We start from the raw sequence: 26,073 nt of genomic DNA on the forward strand, positions 1-26,073 counted from the left end.
ACACTTAACCACAGAAGCAAATACATATTTGTCAAAATTTGCAAAAACAAAGTTAAGAAATTTAGAACATTACAAAATTTCTTTCTCTCATTTACTAGTTCGACTAAGGAAATTGAAGAGAGGAATTATGGCTTTCTAATTCTCTCTCCCACTAATATATGAATAGAGAAAGGATTGTATGAAATAGGGATATTATCTCTTTTCAATAGTTTAATGCCATACCAGTAATTTCATCCGAAATTAATAGAGTTTTATTTAGATTTGATTTTTTTCAGAACAAAAATCCTAAAATTCATGATGAAAATGTTGATGTGGCATTAAACTATTATGGATATTATCCCTTTCCAATAGTTTAATAGGGATATCAATAATTTCATCCTAAATTTCAAGATTTTTATTTAGATTTGATTTTTTTCAGGACGAAAATCTTGATATGACATTAAACTATTGGAAAAGAGATAGAGATGATGTGGCGACACTATTTCATACAATCCTTTCCCAGATAGAGAAAGGATTGTACGAAGTAGGGACACCACATCATCATGTATCCCTTTCCAATCATTTAATGACATTTCAGCATGTCATTGATACATAATTTTGGTAATTTTTTTAACCCGAACTCAAAACCTTAAACTCAAACCCTAAACCCAAAACTCGAACCCAAACCTTAAATCATGAATCCTAAACCTCGAACCCCTAAACACCAAACTATGAATCCTAAACTTGGCCTTTTGATTTAGGGTTCAAGGTTTAAAATTTAAGGTTCGGGTTCAAGTTTAAGGTTTAAGATTTTGAGTTTAGGATTTAGGGTTTGGGTTTAGGATTCAAGCTTCAAGATTCGGGTTCAAGATTTAAGGTTTGGATTAAAAAATTGCTAAAAATATACATCAATGACATGAAAAACATTGCTAAAATATCATTAAATAATTGAAAAGGGATATAAGATGGCATGACATCCCTATTTTTACAATCTTTTATCTTGAATTTATAATTAAAATGGATGATAATAAAAAATAAAATAAAATAATGAAATGTAGTAGTAATTTCTTTGACATAAATGCAGAACCAAGAACTAAAATAATAGAATAAAAGTTAAGTTATCTCGTTCTGACAACATGGTGAAAGAAAAGGTTTATGTAAACATATATATTGATAGAAAATTTACTAGTTTTCTTATCTTTTTGGGGTTTGATCTTTGCTCTCTCAATATATTCTTAGTTATTTATTTAAAGTATTTATTCAAGTAAATTGATGCTGAATGGCATTAACCCCATTAGCAGCTTTGGGTTTTTTTTAGTTCCATTTGAGAAATAAAAATGCAAAGAAATAGTGAAATAGACATCATTCTTATTTGAATATTACTATGCATTATCTGTAACAAAGTGTTAAATAACTATCTATACATACGGTCCCTCAAAAGGCCTCGATGATTCTTTTAGGATCCAAAATCAAGGAAACAGAAACATGGTGAATGACTTTTGATAATTTGACGTGGAACTCGATTGCTACCCTCTGCTTCTAATAACGACTTTAACTCGTTGATCCATCTTCCATCAAATCATCTATTTCATATGTTTAAAACGAAAATATTATATAGAAAAAAAGAGTACGAATTATTGAATAACAATAACAATCAAATTTACTTCAACTAATTTAGGTTGTTGAGTCAATTTTTGAAATTCAAGTCTTTAATATAAACAATCTTTTCATTATATAAATCTCAACTAATTTAGGTTGTTGAGTCAATTTTTGAAATTCAAGTCTTTAATATAAACAATCTTTTCATTATATAAATCTCTATATGGAATTTTAGCATGGAAATTCTCCAACAGAACGGTGACTCATTTTATAACAAAGACTACCCCCGAATATCAAATATAACTTCAAAATATTAGAAAAGATTGGACATAACAAGTCTGAGTAGTTTTTAAAAACTGCGTCTTCCTAGAAGCACTTTAAAAAAAAATTTACCATCCTTTCTCTTGAATTTATAATTAGAATGGATGACAATAGAAAAATAAATAAAATAAGCACTATCATGGAATGAAGCAGTGATTTCTGTGACATAAATGTAAAATAATCAAGAACTAAAATAATAGAATAAAAGTTAAATTATCTCATTCTGACAACATGGTGAAAGAAAAGGTTTATGTAAACATATATATTGATAGAAAATTTACTAGTTTTCTTATCTTTTTGGGGTTTGATCTTTGCTCTCTCAATATATTTTTAGTTATTTATTTAAAGTATTTATTCAAGTAAATTGATGCTGAATGGCATTAACCCCATTACCAGCTTTAGGGTTTTTGTTTTTTTTTTTCATTTGAGAAATAAAAATGCAAAGAAAAAAATAAAATAGACATCATTTTATTTGACTATTACTGTACATTAACTGTAACAAAGTGTTAAATTACTATATATACATACGGTCGTTCAAAAGGCCTCGAGGATTCTTTTAGGATCCAAAATTAAGGAAGCAGAAACATGGCGGATGATATTTTATAATTTGACGTGGAACCCAATTGGTACCCTTTGCTTCTAATTAATTTCAGGCATTTTAATGAACGAACGAAGGTCCTGAAACAACAATTTTTTTCCCATCATTTTCTATCTAATCAAACAGGAGGAAAGTATCTCAGAGATGAAAGGCCGGGAAAAGGAAAAAAAAATTACCTCCAGGGAACATCTTCAGCAATCAACCAGTCACCTTCTTTGTCCTGATAAGTCAGTTTAAAGCTCCTCCGGTTCTCATCAACTGATCCAAAAATGAAGGGAAAGTGGGAAACTAACAGTTCAATTCATGAAATTAAGCAAGATTTTTCCATTTTGGGTTCTTACAGATATCAAACATTGTCATGAGTGTGGTTGTAAGCGTTTCAAAGGATTGATGGATGCTGATGTCAATTTTCCTGGCAATTACAACTCCTTCCATCTTTACCTTCACGTACGTGGAATTTGAAGCCCTACCCCCGCAGCACCCATTCTCCGCCGCTGTCATGTGGTTGTGAACTTGGCAGCGTAGCTTCTTCCTCCTCCAGGTTTTCACAGGCGGCCACCCCACTAGACCCTTTTCATAGTTCCTGTAAAAAAGAAAAAAAAGATTTTAAACCCCATAAATGAACGAAAAATTCCCAAACAACAATACACAAGTATTTGCAAAGGGAATCACTTGAAACTGGCAGCGGAAAACTCGTCTTCAAGATATCCATGATCAAAGCCACGTTTTTTGCTGTTAACATTAATGTCTTCATATAAACCCAGTTTTAGCAAAGGCCGGCTCCAAGTGTCGGAACCTGGAGGAGCGAGTCCCAGTTGGAGTTCCATGCACATTAACACAACTAAAAGGAAAGTGCAATTGCTATTATATATATATATATATATATGTATGTATATGCTACGGCGTGAGAGAATCAAAGCGAAGACAACAAAAGAAAGAAGGAAATCTGGGTTACTTGGTATCAAAGTTGGGATATTAATTAACAGAAGATGAAATGGTAGCAGATAGTGATGGGGGAACATTTAGCAGACAGAAGGTAAACATTTGGTGAAGTGGGTCCAAGCTTTGCTTCACTTTTAGCCGACCATTTGTTCCCTTCTGCTGCTTTCCTTTGATTCTTTCCATTGTTTTCTGCGTCTTTTCTAACTACAACGCTAATCCCTAAGATTTTACGCCCATCAAAACTGGGATTGTTTTTGACGGTGGAGAAGGGGACCAAAGATTTTGCAGGGAATCTATTTATGATTCAGATGTCTATTAAGTTAGGAAAATTGGGATTTTCATACACAACAAATTAATCACTTTAGTATGAAAGTAAATTAATTAAAAAAAATTTGGGTTCAACATCTTTAGTCCTTTTAATTTGCAGTGTATACATATTTTAAACATTCTGGATAGAATTTCATATATAAGATCTACAGAGGCATTCTTTTATATTAGAGTATAGTACACTCTTAAATGGTGGAAAATTTTATATAATAAATTTACAAAAAAAGGTTAAATTGACTTTTACTGTTTGTATCTCTCAATTATAAAAGTTTTATTTTCATCACCAACATTATTGAAATTGAATTTTTTTTGTCACTCATCGATTAACTCAATAATAGAATGTTGATGTGACATTTTTAGATCTTAGCTATATGCAAAACAATCAAGAAGTACTATCTTTGCAATATAATATCTTTACTTGAATGAAACAATTCATATTACACTACGAATTGTTTTAACCTAAAATGTGATCTAGAGTTGCACTTAAGAAAAAAAGAAAAGTTTTGTAGTGATAAGTTCACTCACAATTTTAATGGAATAAATTCTCACATTCAACTCCAACCAAAGATCTACTTATAATGCACCAATAGGTGTTGATGCATGGGAATAAAAATAAACTTATGATAAATTAATCGAAGGCTTCAAGGTGTGTAACTATGTCATTTCTATTTGCCCCACCTATCTTTTGGTGTGCAAAAGAGTTGTTGTCAAATTAACCTCAATGATACAATAAAGTTCAATGACTATCGATGTTTTGTGATGACGGAAACAACCCACTGAGCATTGAACAGAGCATAGCAAGAGAATCAATTTTTATAAAAAATTTCTACAATAATTCTTTATAAAATTGTTTAGGGAGGACCGGCCCTTTCGGGGGACGTAGATCCGATCTCTCAACAACAGAAGGTATTGTCCCTCAAAGGAGGGTTTTGCCCCCTCTATGGAGAGTCGTGTACAGTTCATAGAGAGGGCACTTCAGCTTAAGTGGTACCATATACCCTAACAGGTGACCTAATTTAATAGGTTAGGGGTACGAATCCCACCAAGGGTGGACACTCACATTGCCTCTTGGTGAATGGTCGTACGTTTACATATGGTCGAGGTGCCTCCTTTCGTGGAGGGGGAAAAACCCTTCCCCGAGGGGCAATACCTTCTATTGTTAACGGTCGAGTCAATATCCTAAAGGATGACACTTTGAAGACTTCTCCTAAAGGAGTCAATTTCGTCATCAACAATAAAAAGCTAGGCAAAGTGGTACCATATACCACAAGTGACCTATATTCAATAGGTTAGGGGTTTGAATCCCACCAAGTGTGAGACACTTATGTCGCCTCTTGGTGAGTGGTTGTACATCCACATACGATCGAGGCACCTCCCTCCGTGAACCATACATGGCTCTCCGCAAAAGGGACACAAAACCCTCCCCTCAGGAGATAATACCTTTCATTGTTGAGGGGCCAGATCAGCATCCCTAAGGACGAAACTTTGAAGGCTGCTTCCGAAATAGTAAATCAACCCTCAACAAGAACAATCTAGGAATATTGGAATATGTAGGAGAATAGAAAAATACTTTTATTTCTAAGTTTTTGGTTTATCTCTTAGTCTTTTCTAATATGAAATTTCTCTCTTATTTATAGGAGTTCTTGTGTCTCTTCATAGGTGAATAAATATCTTAATGGATAGTCATATCTTTTAATAATATACATAATTATTCAATAAATGTCTACTTGAATAATCAAAACTCCTTATTAATAATCAAGTGGCATAACTTTTGGTAACAAGAGGCCTAACTCATCTCTGTGAATAGTGACAACTCTTGGTTAATAATCAAGTGATATAACTTTTGAATCACTTATAACTATTCAATGAAGCATTATAAATATTTGAAAATATTCCAACAGTAAATACTAATGTGCCTTTATAAATGGAGTGGAACCGATAAATTTGTCATTGAATCAAATTGTGAGAACCACGTTCAATGGGTAAAATATCTTATAAATTTAGTAAAATGTACTTCTAGGTAGTGATACATTATCAACCAAATATCAAAATATCGTGTTCTAATCAAATGAATCAAATTGGATAATATAACATATTTGATTACATGCTAAATAATCTTACATATCAATAATCATATTATTAAAGATAATCTTACATGTTTGGAACCAAATGCCCATTAAAAATATTAATTTATAAAATGAGTGTTGAGCCCAATTTATGCCCAGGCCCACACATATACAAAATTAAATAAAAAAAAACAAACCCAAACTACAAGGCCAAGGCATGAACAAATTTCAGCAAGCAGTTGCTGTTTGCAACCGAAGCAGTCCCCAGGTTCCGTACGACGCGCGAATCTCCGCACCGTGCGCCACTCCACCCCACCACGTCAGAGACGTACACGCCCATGAACCTGCAAACAAGTGAAATAGGTTGTGAAATCGGCTATAAAAGCCTTAGAAATGTATTGTAAAGGGGACTTTTTTTTATTGGGTTTTGTTTTCACTTTCTTTTCTAGAGAAACGAGTTACGTTTTTGAGTACCATAAGCAAACTAAAATCAATCAAGATCAGTCAAGAATACTCCAAAGGTGACTATTTTATTTTTGTTTTTTTTATTTTATTATTCTGTTTTTATTTCGACACAAATACGAGGCAAAGAGAGAACGAGAGGCTTACCGGAATTATATCACGTTCGCACCGTCGGTGGGCTTTGTCCCATTCGTCGCGGTCAGATCTTGGGGGGCGGTTGTAGGCCAGAATATCAGCCTTTCGGCTGAGGGGAAAAATGGTGAAGCTGAGAAAGTTGTAAGCTTTCAAAGTTTTTTTTCAAAAAGAAGACAAAAGGTTAAAATGTATTTTAAAATAAAAAATTATTTAAATAATAAAAAGTTGAAACAGCATGGGGAAGGGTAAAGGGATAGCGTGTTTTGACTGGGTCCACACGCATTTTACCCTTAAATGGGTAATTTATGTGGCCAGTCCTTCCTATTTGCGCCATTCTTATTTTGACCCTATTTGGTTTTTCATTTTCGCCCTGAAGTTTTCGCACCTTTCTAATTTAGTCCGCGCATGAGTTTTGCTTTTGGGGCTGGGAATATTTTCTTTTTTAGCCCTTATATCTTTGCACGAATTGCGCTTTAGTCCTTTTCAATTTCACTGTTTTTGTTTGTTGATTGTTTCTCTTAATTAGCTTCTATTTCAATTAAGTTTTTTTCCTCCCTTATTTTGATTTATACAATTCATTATTACTTTAAATTCATTTGGCATTCATTTTTTTATTTTTTTATTTTTTTATATACATACATTTTAAATTACTTTGATGAATTACGTTGTTTTTGCTTTTTAAATTATAAGTTTCTTTTTTAAATTTCTTTTATATAATATTATTTTAAAATTTTGTATGATTTTACATTTAAATTGCTCTTATGTGTTATTATACCTATAATTTATGATAAAATTAACTCTGTGTCAAATAGATTATTACTTTCATATTATTCTATATAAATGTTCTCTGATATTTATTTTATATATATATATATATATTTTTTTTTCCTCTTAAATTTAGTATACGTATTTTTTCCTCTTTTTAAGTTGATTCATGTACAATTGAGTTCTTTGGGATCCTATTTTGATTATATATTTTGTTTGTTAAATACCTCCATATTTTTTGTATTATTTATTTTTAATCTTTTATGCATATATATTATTTTTTTCTCCTTTATTTTTATTTTGATACAATTCAAGCTTTCATTCAAATTATTTACCTTAGAATTTTTTTAAAAAAATTCATTTATATATTACTATATGATATATTATTTCTTTTATTTTTTCCCTATTTATTTTTTAAAATTCTTATATTTATTACCTATTTAAAATTTTCTTATAGTTTATATAGTTATATTTCCAAATTTTATTTTTCCTATTATTTATTTGATTTTATTTTAAAAACTTGTTATATTTTATTTGGGTGATTTATTTGAAACTTCTTTTAAAATTGGTTTCTTATGCATTTCCTATTATTTTAGATTATTCATAAAATGTTATTGTCACGTGTTTTATTCCTTATGTTATCAAGTTTTTTTATAAAAATACATTTAATTTATTTATTACATTTTATTTGAAATTTTAAACAAGGCAATGTTTGGTATTTAAAGAATTCAAAGGATCGTGTCCTAACGTACTGGGTTTCGCTTTCTTTATTTATTTTGAATATTCGAATATCCTCTTAAAGCTAAAACGCACGTTTTAAAGGCAAGATCACATTTGAGGGTCAAAAATGTTGTATCTTAACGTACTGGATGTAATGTTTTACCTCAAGGTGAGATGGTCTTTAATACACATTTGGCTTACTTAAATGTTTTAAAAGCCAATAAAAATGATGATCGCATTTTGAATTTTATCTAAGTCTTTAATTTTCGACATTTAAGACACGAATTAGTCGATTAAGTACCAATTTTGGGCATGTCAATGGTGCTAATCCTTCCTTGTACGTAACCGACTCTCGAACCCGTTTTCTTAAAATTTGTGGACCAAAATGTTTTATAAGGTGACCCAATTGCACCTCAAAAAGGATTGGTAGCGACTCCCAACTTTCGTTTTCAAAAGTCGACTTCCCGTTTTCAAAAAAGGGTTTTGACAATGAGAATTTGGAACTAAAACTTTGGGTAAATGAAATGGAATAAACTTCCAAGTTTCTATTTATGCTATTAGTATCTGTTGAGCTGTAGCTTAATTTGTTGCAAGATATGAATTCAGATACGCAATTTTTTTCATTCATAATATAAAATATAAAGAATTCAATGGTACACAACAACATATATAATTTATTAGTAGTACTTAATCCTGACCTAAACTACGATTTTCCTATAATTAATTAATTCATTCAAAAACTTCTCCCCGCCAAATCACGTTTTTCTTTTAAGAGATTCCACTAGCTAAATTTTAAAATTATTATTCAGTGTCGATTTAGAGTGAATGTTGATAGCTACTTTAAATATATATATTATCTAAATTCGTATTATTTATTCGCGTGATAGATGTAGATTTAAATTCAATTACTTGAATATATAATACAAAATGCATATAATTTTAGTTTTATATGTATAAAATGAATTTTAATAGATTCAAATTTTAGTTTTGGCAAAATTAGATATCAGAAAATTTATTCAAAATTTTGAAATTGTTCTTTTAAGGATTTGAATATTGTACGGATAATAATATTTAATTTAAATTTAGATAATAATATTCAAATAATAAATAAATTCTAAATTTTAGATAAATTTATAATTTTAAATTCAAAAATTTAAAAATTACAAATACTCAACCTGTTGTCAATTCGTAATTTTTTGTTAAATAAAAAATTTTGGTTTTAAAATTATTTTAGTTTGAGAATGTAAAGAATGAAAGAAAAGCATGATGAGAATGCAACCCACAGCAAAACTGCCCATACCATTTACACGTTGTGTAATTTGGTTTTTTTCTTTTTTCTTTTTCTTTTTCTTTCATTTTATTTTTATTTTTACCATTTCACCTAAAATGTTAAAAAAAAATTTATCAACTAAATTTAATTGAAAATATAAAAAATAGAAACACCCAAAAATTCAAGATAATAATTTTTCATCTTTTCTCATTCTTTTAAAATTAACCCTCAATGTCACCAAAAAAAAAGTAAAACTGAAAAAAAAAAAACCAAATTACACAATGTGCAAAAGTTGAGGGTTAATTTCTTTTTAAAATCAAGACTAAATTGCCATAATTTATAAATGTTGAGGTTTGAAGTAGCTATAATGTAAAATTTAAAATGTCACAGTTAGCCAGTTGGTGATCAAAAAAGATAAAATTAAATAGTTGGCTGATTATTTTATAACTTTTCATACTTTGGTGACCAAAAAAGAAATTTACTAATAGTTGAGTAACCATTTTGTAACTTTTTATAGTTGGGTGAAAAAGAAAATACTAATAGTTGAGTGACTATTAGTGTAATTTATCCATAATATTTAATGCTTACTATTTCATTTTTACTAAGGTTCGCTTAAATAATGTGATTATAGACACGAGTTAAAACTTTTTTTTTAATTTATAATCAAGAGGGTAGATGAGATGACAAGGATCTCTCATATCTCAACCTGTAATTAAGGGGGTTAATCCTTGCCTTGGATATGGAGCAGCTTTACAACTCATGGCCAGTGTTATCCCTTTATAAACTCACTCTAATGAATATCTTGGGATAAAAAAATATATTTATAATTATTTCCAACTTTTTTTTATTTAGTGCATCATTTCACTAAATTTTTTAAAAATAATACATTAAATACATGTTTATATTATATATTACTTTGACTAATGTCACAAAATATTGATGTAATGTTATATCCATTGAAGTTTATTCATCAGTAAATTAAATGATGGTGCAAGTTGTAAAATAAATCCAAATAAATTTATTTTAAATAAGATTTCATTATTTAATTATTTAAAGTAAATGGTATGGTTCAATACTTGATCTGTAATGCCACTTTTTCAGCTTAAAATTAACGTTTCCAACTGCTTTAATTCATCCCCAATGCTTTCAAACATTCACAAAGTAGTTGTTTGATATAAGCACAAGTCAAAGACACTTAAAATTACAAGAAAGCAGCATCCAAGCATGAATTTAGAGAAAAACCCTTAGCTCTTCATTTCTTTATTTTTCTCTCCTACATAGTTTTTCTACTTATTATAATTTCTTTTTTTTTAGTTTCATTTCCATTTGTTCGGTCACATAATTTCTTAAAGATTCATTTGTTTACTTCTTCATTTCACTAATTGCATGTTGAAAGGATTTCTAATTGAGCTATAAAAACTAGAGTGGTTTCCAGTTAACCTTGAAATTTTAAAGGGTTTTAGTTGAGCAGGAACAGGTTCTAATTTAATCTTTCAAAGGTTAAGAATTGTAAAAGTTATATTTTCTCCTTGAAATTTACATTTCTAGTAGTGAATTTGAATTTTTTTTTGTTGAATTATACTAAAGTAGTAAAAAATAGGCAATTACAAGACAAACCACTATAAATTAATTTGTCTAAACTGGGATTATACTAAAGTAGTAAAATAGGCAATTACATGACAATAGAAACTAGTATTATTTAAAATTTAACTTTTTATTTCATTATGATGAAACTATATAATATTTGTGGTATTAATAACAAATTTAATATTTTATAATCAATTTTTAATTGTGGGATCAAACCAAGTTGGGATAACAAAAGTTCTTACTTATCCAAAGCACATTCTAACCCACAGGACTTTTAAATTTGTTTAATCTAATAAATTATTTTTCTAATTTTTAATATATTTTATAAATATGTTTATTTTTAGTTCCAGTTAGGTTTATGAGGAAAAATAATGCAACAACTAAACTTAAAGAAGGCAAAAAATTAGAAGAAAAATGAGAAACGAGAGTGAGTCAATCCTCTAACTTAGCAATGAACAAGATGAAGGGATGACTTGAATTCTTTTGTGCTGTTTGACGCCTTTGGTAGGGATACAATAGTATATACATTTTGTTTTCCTTCTTTTTCTCCCAAAGGGCTTCCAGGCTTTAGCAATGAGGACTTTTAAATGTAAACAAGTGATGTGAGGATTATAATTTCATCCCAATGGTGCTAAATTTATACTTCATTCCTTTTCATATCTTCACATATATATATATATATATATAATGCCAAATAAACAAATAACATTCCACATCAATATATATATACACAAAAGAATATTATTATTTGATACACTACAATTTTTATTTTTTAAATTCCACCCGGATATGAAGTTAAGAAACCATGACTTCAAAAAGAATATAAAAAATAAAACACATGATGAAATTTTAACCACCAATATACCAAAAATATCTCAGATACAATTAACGTACAACAAATTTTATAAACTTTCAGGTTTGATAAAAGAATAAAAATCCACCAAATAATCAGATATAAGAACAAGACAATTATTTGGAAATCTTAGAAAAAACCAAAAAGGTTTACATAAAACATGTTACACTACCTCTGAACGAAAAAGAAATTATATTATGATTCATCCAATCCATTCGCATTAATGTTTTGTTAAAAAAACAGCTAAATACAAGGTCAATGAATCTGTTTCACACTAAAACATAATGGTGAATCAATTCACAGTACTTCATCATCTTGCTGACTATAGAATAAACCATTGTCAACTGGCAATGAAGGTGGAGTTCCAGGTGGGATGCAAGCAGCTCCATTCTCTCCCGCACATATACATAAAGCTTCCGCATCCCTGAGGATCGCATCAAGCTCAATCTGCCCACTCAGCTCATTGATGAACTTCAAGAGGGTATCAAAGTCCATTTGCTCTCCCATTATCTTCCCTCGATAGCGCTTCAAGATAGCTACGCACACATACAGATGGAGGTGCTCCGACAAATAATGCGTCCACAATACTTCCCACAATCGCATTGTTTGCTCGTATTCAAGTTCCCTGGATAAATTCATGTTTGACAGTAATTAATAAGTGCAAGCAAAATATGAAATTTAAGGGGGTTAAAAATCAAAGGACTTTTTTCTGCAGTATCAAGACCAAGATCAAGAAATGCCTCCTTTTTTCTCACTTTTATTTAATTCTAAGCAATCAACATAAACCACTTTCTCCCTCCTCACCAGATACCGATGGACTTAAAATAAGTAATTGCATGTTGGATTATGAGTGTGGAGCAAAAGGTGCCGTGCACACATGGAGAAAAGCACATATACTAAAAATAATAACAGTGTTCTCAAAAATAGGGATGATTCTAGCAACAGAAAGGACAAATTTTTGTCTCCAATATGACAGGGAAATTTGTAAAATTGTTAATATTTCTCATCTACTCTCCCCATTCTCCGCTCTCCTTAAGTCCTTCCAACTTGGGTGAGAATTCAAACCAGAAGGTTTGCCAAAGAGGTACCCGTTTAACATGTTCCATCCATTTTACACCTTCCTCGCAAATTATTTATCTTAGATCCTCCCACTTTTCTCTGCTCTGAACCACATTCTAGTTATCCCACAAACTACTCTACTTTACATGAGCCATTTCAACTGGTACGATAGAAAACAGGAATGTGAGAGCAGGAAATATGTGCAGCGCATTATTAAAGGAAAATGTAGCCTAAAATGAATGTTGGCAAGGAAGGAAATGTAAGGAACTCTCAAGTCCAAGAGCCTGACCTTTTAAACTGTATCAGAATCCAACGGAAACAAAAGAAATAATTCAAGCAGTCATTCTGCTCGAAATATTTGTGCAGAGGTCTGTCCAGCAACTCCACCAGCTGAAAAAAGTAGTACAGTTCAAAATCAGAGACCAAATCTCTGTTCATGAAATATTGATTTACTTGGTTTAGCCATTTATAAATTCTTCGTCAGAAAATATAGTGTCATGATACCATTTAATCTTCTTTATGCTGTTTATGGGCAAGGGAGAAGTGGGTTAGCTGGTTATAAACTACTTTATGTTGTTTCCTTCCCAGGAACACAAATGACATCCAAAGATCTCCAAGAAGAAACATTAGTTGATGACTTCTATTCAAGGACTGATAAAACCAAAAGTGGTCATGTTATACCAGTTTCTATATCGTAGTTGTTAACTCAAGAAAAGAATGGGAACTATGATGCTCTATTCTCATCAAAACATGTAATCTTTCACAATAAAACAAAGTTCTGAGGCCAGCTATATCATCTTGTGGAAGTCTCCCAAAAAGCCGCACCACAAACTCTGATTCAGAGTCTGAAGCTTTACAAACTCAGACTGGATCTATATCATATCAACACTACTATTGCTTTTTAACTTTACAACAATGCAAAGGCTGAAATTTCAGGGAGCCGCACAAGATGAAGAAGAACAAAAATTCTAATAATTAAAGAAGTCTCGAAAACAATTGCCAGAATTCTCTGACCAACTGACACACTTACAAAGTTAAACGGTCTTAATTATACAGAAACTTATGGTCAAGAATTCTGAACATAAACACTATTGCCCTTTTCTACAATAGAGGAGGAGAAAATTTAACCCCATGCCAAAGAGGACAACAGGGGCAGGAGGTTGTTGGAAGTTATAAAAAGCATGAGATTACCATTAAACAGTCATATCCCAAAGTTTAGAACAAGGAAAAAGGTCTTGGTCATTTTGACAAAAACCATAACAAGTCCATCACTTAAGTATGTTTGTGTGTGTGAGTGTGCGTCTGTGAAAGAGAGAGAAGAGACCTTAGATAATGCAAAAAGCTGAGAATGCATGCCATTTTGATCACGATTAAAATTGGGCCCAAGGCGTTCCATCAGAGCCACAAAACACCAAAATGATTCTGACTCATCCTCCATCACAAACAAAATTGGAGATAGCAGATCGCTCATCCCCTGTAAGAAAGGAAAAGATGAAGCACACAACCATAGAGAAGAAAAGTGCCACAATGTACATAAAACTTCTGAGAAATTCATGCATTAGAAATAAAAACAAGCTATATGCCTAAACATTTACACGCCTGATCAAATGATCTACAACAAAATGTAGAAACTGGAATACGAAAATTGCACTCCTATGTGCATCTCTACGTGTGTATGTGTCTCTATTTTGCTAGAATCATGAAAAGATAAACAGAATGCATTCAAAACATACAAACAGCCATCACTTCGACATGGTAAAATTTAACAGGAGAGAAGAAAATATCAGAATAAATCATCATCAAAGGACAAAAGCCTCACAATATTTTGCAACTAAATTATGGCATGTAATAAAGAAAACAAAATTATAACATGCATGTTCAATTATGATCCACTTTAAATACAGTTTTTGGTGATAATGACCACTGAAAGGCACTTAAAATATACTAAAATGAAAGAAACTGTTTCAAATCCATTCATTGATTAATGCTCTCAAAGCATGTGACCTGGGACATCATATCTACTGCCTGCTTAGTTGCTTATGAGATCCTTATGTCATATTTCAACAAGCCATGTCACCAGCATGCCTGCAGGTCACCCTGAGATTATATGAAATGACATAGTGAACTTTGAACTTGTATTACCACCAAGACAGTTATTTATTCCGTGCACACAAGCATTTCAATCAGACTAATTCCATTTCTACATGCATGCGCATCCAATTTAAAACACCACTTTCATCGCAATTTTTTAAACACAAGATTTTTTTCATTGAATCAAAAAAAAAAAAAGAACATTCAGCATCAAAATTGTAACTCAGCATGACTGTAATTCTTTTCCCTGCTAGACACCCAACTGATTCTTAAAAACAAAGCTTAACGGAAGTAGTTACCTGACAGTAACCAAGATCAAAGTTGTAAAAAGAGTAGGTCAAGAGAATATCACGTAAAAGATTCACATTTGGATTGTCATCCCCATCATAGAAAGAGAGCGATCTGTCTGTCCTTACCTTAAAAACAACAAACATAGTCGTTGCATTGAACTCAGGATTGTGCTTTTACACTTTTCAAAGAATAAAATAAATATATGAATCTCCAAACTGAAACATGTGATGGTTTCATGCATACCACATCTTTCTCTATAAGGCCTTTCCTCTCTCTAAATTTTGTAAATCTTTTTGCCTGTCCAGGAGAGATACTCTGTCCAAATGTTCACCAAAAAAGTACTAAGATACATGGAAAAGTTTTACCAGCATTTGAAAATTACTCTTTAACAAAGAAAACAGCATGACAACAGACAAAACCTAAAAATAATACTACCAACTCACAAACAACTAACAGCCCCCATTTTAATCAAGCCAATACTTATTGAGATAAAGATAACTAACAAAAACAGTTAGCTCCAGATGTTAGCACCCTGTTGCAGTATTTCTTATTCTAGCATCTATTATCTGTATGCTCCATTGAGTAATCGTGCAGCTACATCCAATACTCTTATACAACCCAACTAAGTATCAGTACATAACAAGACTGACAGGAGGAATTGTATTTATACTTTTCTATTAGTCCATTATTACAGAAAATGTCACAAGTTTAACAGCATTAAGCTTTCCAACCTTGAAAAACCCCAAAAACATGTCATCTCTAGGGTGAATTCATTTTAGTCATTGGTTTTCTTAGAGCTCCCAACAAGCTATATAAACTGGCCCTTACAAGATAATTGAGTCTGTCTTATAGAAAAACACTTTAGCAGTCACCTCTCCATTCAGAGGCACATCTTGGAGGCATGCAAATTCTGCAACATGCCATACACCTCAAAGAAGACCAGCAATCTTAGCACACAGGCTTGTCAAAGAAACCTTAAAGTCATACACAAGTCTTTGGTTGAACGCCTAGTCTAAGAGAGATACCAGATGACCACATGTCATAGGAGACTTAGATTAAAAGAATGTATTATGTAAATAAAGAACATCCAAAAGTGTCTTTGGTTGAAAACAAAAGTTTTTCTTCTAAAACTCAAAAGTTTAAGCTTTTAATAAAGAGTATTGACCATGGTATTAATATCCAACGCCAACTTGGATTCAATGTAGGGAACGGAAAGAGGGTTGAATGACAAAGAACACAGAGAATAGTGAAAACCTGCCACTGGTTTTTTATTGTTTCATATTCTGTCTTTTTGATAGACTTTTGATACTCCCTCTCTGCATACGTTGATTCATATGAATGGTATCCCAACAATATTGCCCAGACCTAAAACCAAAAGTAATAACTCTAAGATTAAGATCATTTTTAATCAAAAGAACCATTCACTCAATGATTCCTTGCCAGGTACTAATACAAACCTCTTTTCGAAATTTGTGTTCAACTCCTCCATAAAATATTCTTTTTCTTAAAGCTTTTGGATCCACCACTCGCCCTTCAGAATCCAAGAATGTGGCCCACTGAAAAATAAATAAATAAATTTAAAAAGAGCAATATACACCAATTACAAAAAAGGGAAATTTGAAGAAACATCTAGCAACTTCAAAGGTCATGCTTAAAGAAGGATTTGATATAAAAATGAAGAAATTTATTAATAATCTATTTCGTTTCATATAGTAAGAGATTGGTGATAGAGACATGCACTGGAGAGGTAGGACATAGGCAGAATGAGATGTGAAATAGATAAGCAAATTGGAAACAACACAGAATAACATAGTTTGCGTATGGTTCCTTACCTCTTCCAACCCCAGAGGTGGTTGTCGGGGTTTTCCCCAAACTAATGAGAGTTTGTCAAACTGCCAAAATAGGAAGAGAAAAATATATATTAGCTTACGATACAAAATCTGTTTCCAAAAGTGAAACAATTCAAAAATGTTATGGAATTTAAATAACATTGAACCACACCAAATACTGGGCCCTCTCCTGCCATCAATGTTAAAAAATAGCACAAGTACATATTTAGCACAAGGTTGAAATCATTTTTTATCACCACAAACAAGTAATATAATAAATTACGATTCTGTACCATCTATTTCAACTACTCAAAAGAAGGTTGCATACAAATAGACACAAGCAAAATGATTTATTTTCAGTTTTTAGTAGTCTAATTTGATAAAGTACAACCACTTCTTAATAGTCATAGATGTAACAAATTAATGTTCCAAATTTTCTTTGCAGCCCTGTAAAACTTGTAAGAATGTCCAGCTTCCTCCAAACTAGGTTAAAGAAAAGACCCCTACAAATATAAATACAATCAAAATAGCCATGTTGCAGATTTCTCCAACACAGAACCAAAAGATCCATCTCTGGTTCTATCAGTATCCTAATTTATGATTACTTCACCACAACTTTCACAATTGCTCAATCCTACAGGAAGAGAAAAGACCCCAGAACAAGCGCCAAACTCCAATCACATCAACAGAAAAGAAGGAAAGTTGGTTACCAGACACACTCAATCTCAAAGAGCAGAGACTACAGACTACAAAGAAGTTGTATATCTATCTGCTAGATGCAGTCAGAGAAACTAATCTTCTCAACAGGTGGGAGAGTAGCAACAAAAGTTTTGTAAGGCTAAATTGAGGACCAAACATTAATTGATCCATCATCCATCAAACAAAAACTATATAAGGAACGTCAACGTTGCAACATAGTTCTCCTTTTTTATGCTTCACAAACCAATCTTCCCTGTCCATCTAGCCCCACTTGGATTTCCAACTTCATGCATCATTCACTTAAGCTATGCAATCTCATTCAGCAATCATATGCCAAAAGACATTGGAATATGAAGCAGGTTCTATAAGCCATTTTCATTCACAAGTATCTATATCTAACTCAAGACTGAAGTTGGAAAGGGTAGAAATGTTACCCAACAACTTAAAACGAACTAAGGCTCCTTTCTGTACATTCTTAAGTTGATTAGCTCAAAGGCCTCCACATTGATAGCAGTTTTTTCAAAATGATTGTGTTTCCTAAATGGGACTTTCTGTTCAACAAGGATAAGGTTGGTATCAGGCTGCCCTGGTACAGAAGTTGAAAAGTTCCCAGCTAAAATAAAGCAAGCAGCATGAATTAAATAAAGAACTCTGGACCATGCTTAGATTAACAACAATACTTAATTCTCCGAGTAATGTGAAAATATAGAAAGATTCAGACATCATGATGACTTTCCAAGAGCAATACCAGATTCAAGCCATTCATCATTTACATCATCAAATGGAACAGTCAAGGTATCTTATTTAGTTTTATATGTAACACTATCATAAACACCAAGTCGTAAGCAGATCAGTTTTATCATTTTAAAATTTTAAAGGATTTCCATCCTATATCTTAAATATAGGCTTTCTCTGATCTACCATGTCAGCCTTGATCCCCTAAAATTGATAATGACTATATTGAGTTCCGATTGATCCATGAAAATCAAGAGCTTCTGTATATGCACTTTCATTTTTATACCTTCAAATAAGTAAGTGCAAGTATTGAAGTGTGTAAGAGCAAGTGAAAATAATTGACGAAGGGAACAAACTGCTACCTCAAGAGGATCTGGATCAACAGGGCTTTGAACAGGAACATCCTCTTTATACTCAGATGATTTGTGACTGTAATCAAGGGCAGACTGGTTAGAGTTTCTCCTCTCTAAAGGGCCAAAACCATTGCTATGAGTCTCACGGAAAAGCTGTGAAGTTGTTTCGCGGGCAAACTTTGTTACAAGAGAAAATTTCTCCAAAACTTGAATTGAAATATCTCGAGCAGGATCATGACCTTTCTGCCTCTGCGTTCCATTATATTGAGGAATACTAGCACTTACATCAGTCCTCTCTTCATTTTGTTGTGAAGAAGACTCCCCAACTGAAACAGGTGTTGATGGCACACTAGCAATGGAAACTGCCCTAGGTAGTTCCAACGAAGACAAAGTTCGCTGCAACAAGCATTATAATATTCAGAACAAATTATCAGTATACAACACAATTTACACTATCCCCTATAGAAGTAAATTATTCCGCAATTTAAGTGTTCCTTATTTCCCATGTTGGATATATGTTATTGGAAGCATTGCTGCTGAAGAGAATTTTGATTAAAAATACCTGTGGTAAAATAAATTCTGGGATAAAAACAAACCAAACAGGTAATTAGCATTATACAAACCTGCAGAGGATTTTGAAAGTCATTAACAAGAAATACATTAGCATCTTCAGCTGACCTGAAAATAAGATGCAAAATAAGGACATCTACAAATTGTGAGCTAAAGACATACATAACACAAAAAATATAGAACAAACACACATAATTGCAGTGTGATACTGATTGTTTCTGGAGAAACTTCCTAATTAAGAAGATCTGGAAGCGAAAGAACCAATACGTTATTATATGCTAAGTATCAATAAATATAGTAAATCATTAATTATGGCACATTCAACAAAAGAAAAAATCCTTGTGGTAACAAATTCTCTTAAAGAAAAACCTGTACCGTAAACAAATAAGACATAAGACATTCTTTACCCAAATCAAGGAAAAATCATACATTAGAGATTCCAACAATCTACCAAAGCTCCTGAATTTCAGAATAAATGTGATCACAGAAAATAAAGCTCATAATACTAACAAAAAAACCAAATTATAAATGAATAAATTAACAAAACTCCACAATCTCCCAAAAAGATTAATACCGTTGATTATGCAAGAACAAAATGAAAATGCTTTTCTTACAAATTTTTTTCCTTCAAAAGTCTTTATCTATTTCCTATTTGTTCCAATAAACATATGATAGACAAGACCTGGTTAATTCAAGATTTAGTCTTGGTCAAAATGCTATAGCAAGTACATTCAAACTCTTGAAGATGAATTCAAATCAGTTATCACACAAATACCATTGAACTGGAACTTAAAATGCGCAAAACCAACCTCACGAGTAAAACATGTTGCTTTACTGTAGCAAGGAACTCTCGAACTCCTCCATTATAGAAGTAAAGTGGAGGAAATGCAAGTCCTGCAAAACAAAGTTTTTCATTAATTTAAATACAAGGATAGTCACAGAGTAGAAATAGAAATCTTCATTAAAACAAAATTGAAATAAATCCAAGAGATTAGACCATTTACATCATCTTTTAACAACTATCACAAGGAATTTCAAAGACTTGCAAGCAGAAAAAATCAACTATTAATTAGTAATCTGACACCATTCCAGCTAGTCAATAAGTGGTTCTTCAAGACAAACCATAAACTTGTAAACGAACAAACAAGATGCAGGAAGTAGCACAAAGATGGAACAGTCGAACTGAGAGGTTTATATGCCTAGTAGTCTTTTCAACTGCCAGTTAAAGTAACCATGCAAATCAGCATGCTTAGGAAAAAGCTTTTTTAAAATTCAAGGGAAAGAAATGGCTGTCAATACCTAGTAAAGGCTTTAAAGCAACAATTTCCATACATGAATCATCTTACAGAAATTTAGATGATACCAGGTTTCTCTAAGCTTCAGCTCTGTAAGATGTTGAATATCTATTATATAATGCTTCAGAGTCAAGTTTAACTGGTTTCATTACATAATCAATGATTCGAGGTTATGGAATCTATAATCTCCTTTTGGTTAATTTAATTGAGTTATAAAGTTGTCTGATGATTTAACCTCTTAACTTTCTACTGTTCATCTCAGGCAGCCAACTCTAGGAGGGAAATCAAACAAGAAAGAGATGGAAAACATAAATTGATTAACACCAAATCTCCAAAGACTTTGCTCATTATCAATTTTAAAAAACACAATAAAAAGGAAAATTAAGAGATTATCAGCTTCTATGATCAGTGGTTTTATACACAAGTTTCCAGAACCAAAGTTACCATAAGTGTGGTAGGGAAACCTACCATCTTCCTTTGAAAGCGTTCTAAGCATATATTGACACACAATTGATATCACACCACCTTTATTACCGTCTCTATGTTTGCACAGAATTAAGTATGAATTAAACGATATATGCCAATAAAGAAATAGCCCATGTCCATGGAGCCAAATTTTAATTTAGTAACTCTAAGAGATTTTGATAAAACATGTCTCCACTAACTTTGGCCTTAAATATATGAAATAGTTTTCATTTTTAATACTTATTTTCTTATTTTTGTCCCTCACAGGAGGGTGAAAATTCGCTTGAAGACAACCAAAAAATGTAAAAGCAGTACAGTCTGAAATTTCCTTACCAAATGACAGAACAACAATAATGTACTGCCACCCAAGAGCTGGAGTGTGTCTCCGGATGGATCTCACATCAGCAAATGGCACTGCCCTAATGGTATAAAGATTCCTATCTGCATAATAAAAGCATGCATGCAAGAAAAGTTTCAGCAAATCATATAATCTATACATGCCTTATGAATTGATAAGTACATAAAATACATTCAAATCACAAGTCTGAAGCTGAAAACCTTTCTCAGATAGTCTTGCATTTGTACTTTGTCCTTTGTATGGAATCCATGTCTACAATCAAATACAATAAAAGAACATTTATTTCATGCGTAGATAACACAAACAAAAATTATATTTGCCACAATACTTTTGTACATCCTATTTGCCTCCCTTGAGTTTTATCGTGTCCATGAACTAACTAGCACAAACTAGGTAATAAAGGATCGTATGAAACACTTCATAATATATGCTTTCCACTCAAACCATGTCACATAATCAGTTTTTTTTTTTTTTTTTTTTTGGGGGGGGGGGGAGTCAACCATCAAATAGTTAAATGGTAAATAATTATTTCAGCAATTCATTAATGATTACATAAATAGTCGACTTTTTTCTTTAATTCTGATAACCAGGTAAGGCTAACAGCAACTATACATATAAGTAAACAAAGTGCAACTAATTACCATGAAGAGAGAAGAGCCTTGCTTAATTAACTTCAATCTTCCACTAATCCGTTCAGAGGCAAACTGAGTAGGATGAATTGTAACATTATCCTTCAAATAAACAACCTGGGCTCCCTCGGGTTCACTTGACGAGCTTTTTTTCCCACTGTCGCACCGCATTATACTCGCTGATCCCTAAAAAGATAAAGAATATAAAAGAAGAAAGAGGGAATTAAATTCAAGGAATCTGATAAAAATAACAAATAATTAGGAGAGGGAATCGAGCAGAAAGAATGATTAAAATCAATTCAATTAAAGAAAACTTAAGGGAAGAAAAGGGAATAAAAGAAAAAACATAGAATGCGATATTCATTTTTTGCTTACTTGTTGTTGAGACGCTGCGTAATCGGCGTCGTCTGATAAATCGTGAAGCTCTGCTTCTTGCATCGTTTAGGGATTTTCTTTTTCGATTTAATAGTGATTTTTAGAGAGAACGCTGAGTATTGGTTTTATTAGTTTCTTTCTCTTAGTTTACCTTCGAGACGAAGAAAAGGGAAAGGAGACGAGAGTGGGAAAGAGTAGGAAGAAACTAGAAAAAAGGAAGTCGTGGTGGGACCCGTGTGAACCTGATTTCTGTACCCGATCCTCTGTGGATAGTTTTGACATCATTTTTGAATTTTCTTTTTAGAACTTTGAATTCCCCCAATACCTTAAATCAATATCCATTGAAGTTTTAAATCCACACATAAATACTCTTATTATTTACCTTTTTCTTACGCACAGATTTACATTCTTATCTCAATTGGTATTTAAAAATCCAAATTGATTTAAGGTAAAATATACCTTTAACTTTTACATTTCCAATTGCCTAAATTTTACTTATATGTTGATTTTAGTGATTTTTAAGGAAATCGGTAATTTTTTGAAATAGAAATAAAAAATGCGTCTAGGAAGACGTATTTTATACTGAGGTTGTTGAAATTGTGCTTTGCTAGACGTGTTTTTTTATTTCTCTCTCCTAAATTGTGTGTGTTGGAAAGTTGGGGGTAAGATTTATTTGTGTTCGTATTTGAAGTAGACATTATAATATTTTTAAGGTATATTCGAGCTCACCATGATGCGATAGAAATCAAAGACTCACACATTTTATCTGTCGTGTCGGGATGGAACCATTGCCTTAGAAGCCCATCACATTGCAAATCAAGCTCCGAGTTCACGGTGTTTATAGGATCACACGTTGAAATATAATTAGGGCTTCTAGTTGACGGTGGTTATGCGATCACAGATTGGAGTATAACTCGGGAGCCCATTTGACATTGGTTATGCAATCACATGTTGGAGTATAACTCGAGAGGCCAATTGACAGTAGTTATGTGGTCACATGTTCAACTTTCATAATACCGGAAGAGAATGCTTTATAAACCCCATACATAAAGTTGAGACCATAATAATAGGGAAAAATTATAGGGTTTTCCAGTCTAATTAATTTAATATTTTTTTTATCTCTACCAAAAGCAGTATCCTTAACCTCCCTATTGTCCGAAACCTACAACAAAGTTGGATACAATAGGACTCTTAGGGGGCGAGCGATGGTGGCGATGGAAAGAAGCTAAAGCTTGAGTTGGTGAGGCAACAGTTGTAGTTATTAATAAGTTATTTAATCACAACAATCATTGTCGACCCGAAAGGACCTTCAGCTTTTCTCATCTGTCACAATCGCTCCACCTTGAGAGTCCTTTTGCATCCAACTCGATTACCGGTTTTGGATAAGAGAGAGGTTGACAATACTGTCTTTGATGGAGATGGAGAAAAAGAATAAGTTAATCATACTGAAAAGCCCCTTAGTTTTCCCTATGATTATGATCTTAAACTTATGTGCCAGGATTATAAAGCAGCCTTTTCAAGTATCACGAAACTCGAATCGTGACCGTATAACCACCATTAATTGGATCCTGAGTTATACTTCAACCCGTGACCGCATGACCAGTATCAACTAGAAGCCTTAATTATACTTCAACTCGTGACCGTATAACCACCATGAATTGGGAGCCTGAGTTGCAATGTGATAGGCTTCTTAGGCGATGGTTCCATCTTGACACAGAAAATGAAATGTGTGGGTCTCCGAGCGCCATTGCATCATCGTGAACTCAAGCAAACTTTAAAACTATCACACTGTCTCCCTCAAACACAAACACAATTTAATCATTCCATCCAAAAATTTCAACACTAAAAAAAAACAATTTATGAGAGAATTTTTCATTTTGTAATAAGAAAAAAGTTTTTGGTCGAGAGAATTGATGGAATTGGGGGAGCAAAACCCCCTTTATATAGGCAACTAGAGAGGAGCGAACTGAAAAAAAAAAAACAATGTTGGCCCGAGATGTCTAAAAATTATCCCGGGATTTGCAAAATGTCTGAAATTTATCCTGGATTCTGAATTTTTTTCACAAGTTAAGGATAGGGTTGAAAATTGGAAGGAAGAAAATGCACCTTATAAGACGCGTTTTCAGCTGAGGTGGCTATGATAATTTTCAAACATCTCATGAATCCTGAGATATTTTCAAACATCCCAGGCCCAAAAACTTTTTAAAACGCTTCTAGGAAGACGCAGTTTTTAAAAACTACTCAGACTTGTTATGTCCAATCTTTTCCAACATTTTGAAGTTATACTTGATATTCGGGGGTAGTCTTTGTTATAAAATGAGTCACCGTTCTGTTGGAGAATTTCCATGCTAAAATTCCATATAGAGATTTATATAATGAAAAGATTGTTTATATTAAAGACTTGAATTTCAAAAATTGACTCAACAAACTAAATTAGTTGAAGTAAATTTGATTGTTATTGTTATTCAATAATTCGTACTCTTTTTTTCTATATAATATTTTCGTTTTAAACATATGAAATAGATGATTTGATGGAAGATGGATCAACGAGTTAAAGTCGTTATTAGAAGCAGACTGTAGCAATCGAGTTCCACGTCAAATTATCAAAAGTCATTCACCATGTTTCTGTTTCTTTAATTTTGGATCCTAAAAGAATCATCGAGGCCTTTTGAGGGACCGTATGTAACACTCCTAACCCGTATCCGTTGCCAGAATAAGGTTATGAGGTATTACTTGACTGAACAAAACTTCTATAAGGTCAAAGATACTTACCAGACGTAAATAATCAACAATGCAAACATTCCATAAGAGCTCTTATAAATTTCCAAAATGACTCACTATCAAAACATAACCGAATATCTAATAACAAATTAACTACTGTCAAGTTATAACTAAAACATTTCACCACATTAGTTCAATTATAAGGCTTCTCTAAACAAAATGAGCAAGCCATCTTCGCATGGCTATAATGTATACAAAGTCGAAATATCATTCTACCTATAGTCTATCCTAGACATGCCTTAAACCATGATGATATACAATCTTCTCAACTCACATAATGACTCGATAGTGTGATGATATCTCCGACCCTTCCAACTCGAGCTAAAGTATAAACCTATAAGAAATGGAAAAGAGAACACGGAGTAAGCTTCAATGCTTCGTAAGTTTTAAGCAATGCAAACAATTAATTTATTTATAGATCGATTATTTCAAATTTTCAAGAAATCATTCCTAGATAATTGCCATTTTGGCCAAGTATCCATGAACATAATACATATTTAGCAAATTCACCTCACTTGAATCTGAACTCAATTTAAACCAAATATTGAAATCACAAATAAGATCATAAGAACTCGAAAAGCATGTCATTAACAAGTTTTAACCATTTTTGCAACAAAATCACAAATTCGCTACAAGTTGTCTTCCTAAGCAACAGTCACTAAATTATTTATAACTGGAGATAAGAAACTCCAAATCAAGTGCCGTTAATTTTCGCTGAAAATAGACTCATATATCTTCCATCCATCAAATTTTAAGAATTTTTGGTTTGACCAATCAATACCAGATTTTTATTGAAGTTTCCCCTGTTTCACTGTTTGACTATTCTGACCACTCTTCACTACGAATCAAATTTCTCATTATACAGAATTTGAAATATGTTATCGTTTATTTCATTTGAAACTAGACTCATTTAGGAGTC

The 26,073-nt window shown here is 32.3% G+C and overlaps 2 protein-coding genes and 1 long non-coding RNA gene across 6 annotated transcripts; all 3 read right to left on the bottom strand.

The window, feature by feature from the left end:
• Positions 1-1,317: 1,317 nt before the first annotated feature.
• LOC108484690 (auxin-responsive protein IAA20-like) lies at positions 1,318-3,695 on the bottom strand. 4 transcript variants are annotated; one of them, XM_017788572.2, is made up of 5 exons: positions 3,170-3,510; positions 2,839-3,080; positions 2,674-2,755; positions 2,428-2,577; positions 1,318-1,562 (listed from the first exon to the last, which is right to left on the bottom strand). In XM_017788572.2, the coding sequence occupies exons 1-4, from the start codon at positions 3,328-3,330 to the stop codon at positions 2,469-2,471; spliced, it is 594 nt and encodes a 197-aa protein (XP_017644061.1). In that variant the 5' UTR covers positions 3,331-3,510; the 3' UTR covers positions 1,318-1,562; positions 2,428-2,468. The 4 variants fall into 4 exon arrangements, 3 of the variants coding, with proteins under 3 accessions (XP_017644061.1, XP_052885458.1, XP_017644060.1); XM_053029498.1 differs by lacking the exon at positions 2,428-2,577 and having other exon boundaries at positions 3,170-3,528; XM_017788571.2 differs by lacking the exon at positions 1,318-1,562 and having other exon boundaries at positions 2,366-2,577; positions 3,170-3,505.
• Positions 3,696-5,844: 2,149 nt separating this feature from the next.
• LOC108485724 (uncharacterized) lies at positions 5,845-6,650 on the bottom strand. Its single transcript, XR_001871353.2, has 2 exons — positions 6,442-6,650; positions 5,845-6,176 (listed from the first exon to the last, which is right to left on the bottom strand). It is a non-coding gene; the product is annotated as an uncharacterized LOC108485724 (long non-coding RNA).
• A 5,021-nt stretch (positions 6,651-11,671) lies between these two features.
• LOC108486234 (uncharacterized) lies at positions 11,672-22,667 on the bottom strand. The gene is made up of 15 exons (XM_017790169.2): positions 22,374-22,667; positions 22,011-22,184; positions 21,570-21,621; positions 21,345-21,452; positions 20,061-20,145; positions 19,305-19,359; positions 18,691-19,077; positions 16,898-16,957; positions 16,523-16,621; positions 16,320-16,430; positions 15,309-15,380; positions 15,074-15,190; positions 14,008-14,157; positions 12,973-13,073; positions 11,672-12,249 (listed from the first exon to the last, which is right to left on the bottom strand). The coding sequence occupies exons 1-15, from the start codon at positions 22,434-22,436 to the stop codon at positions 11,922-11,924; spliced, it is 1,962 nt and encodes a 653-aa protein (XP_017645658.1). The 5' UTR covers positions 22,437-22,667; the 3' UTR covers positions 11,672-11,921.
• Positions 22,668-26,073: the final 3,406 nt, after the last annotated feature.

The sequence above is a fragment of the Gossypium arboreum genome, chromosome 6 (genome assembly GCF_025698485.1).
Source record: "Gossypium arboreum isolate Shixiya-1 chromosome 6, ASM2569848v2, whole genome shotgun sequence".
NCBI lineage: Eukaryota > Viridiplantae > Streptophyta > Magnoliopsida > Malvales > Malvaceae > Gossypium > Gossypium arboreum.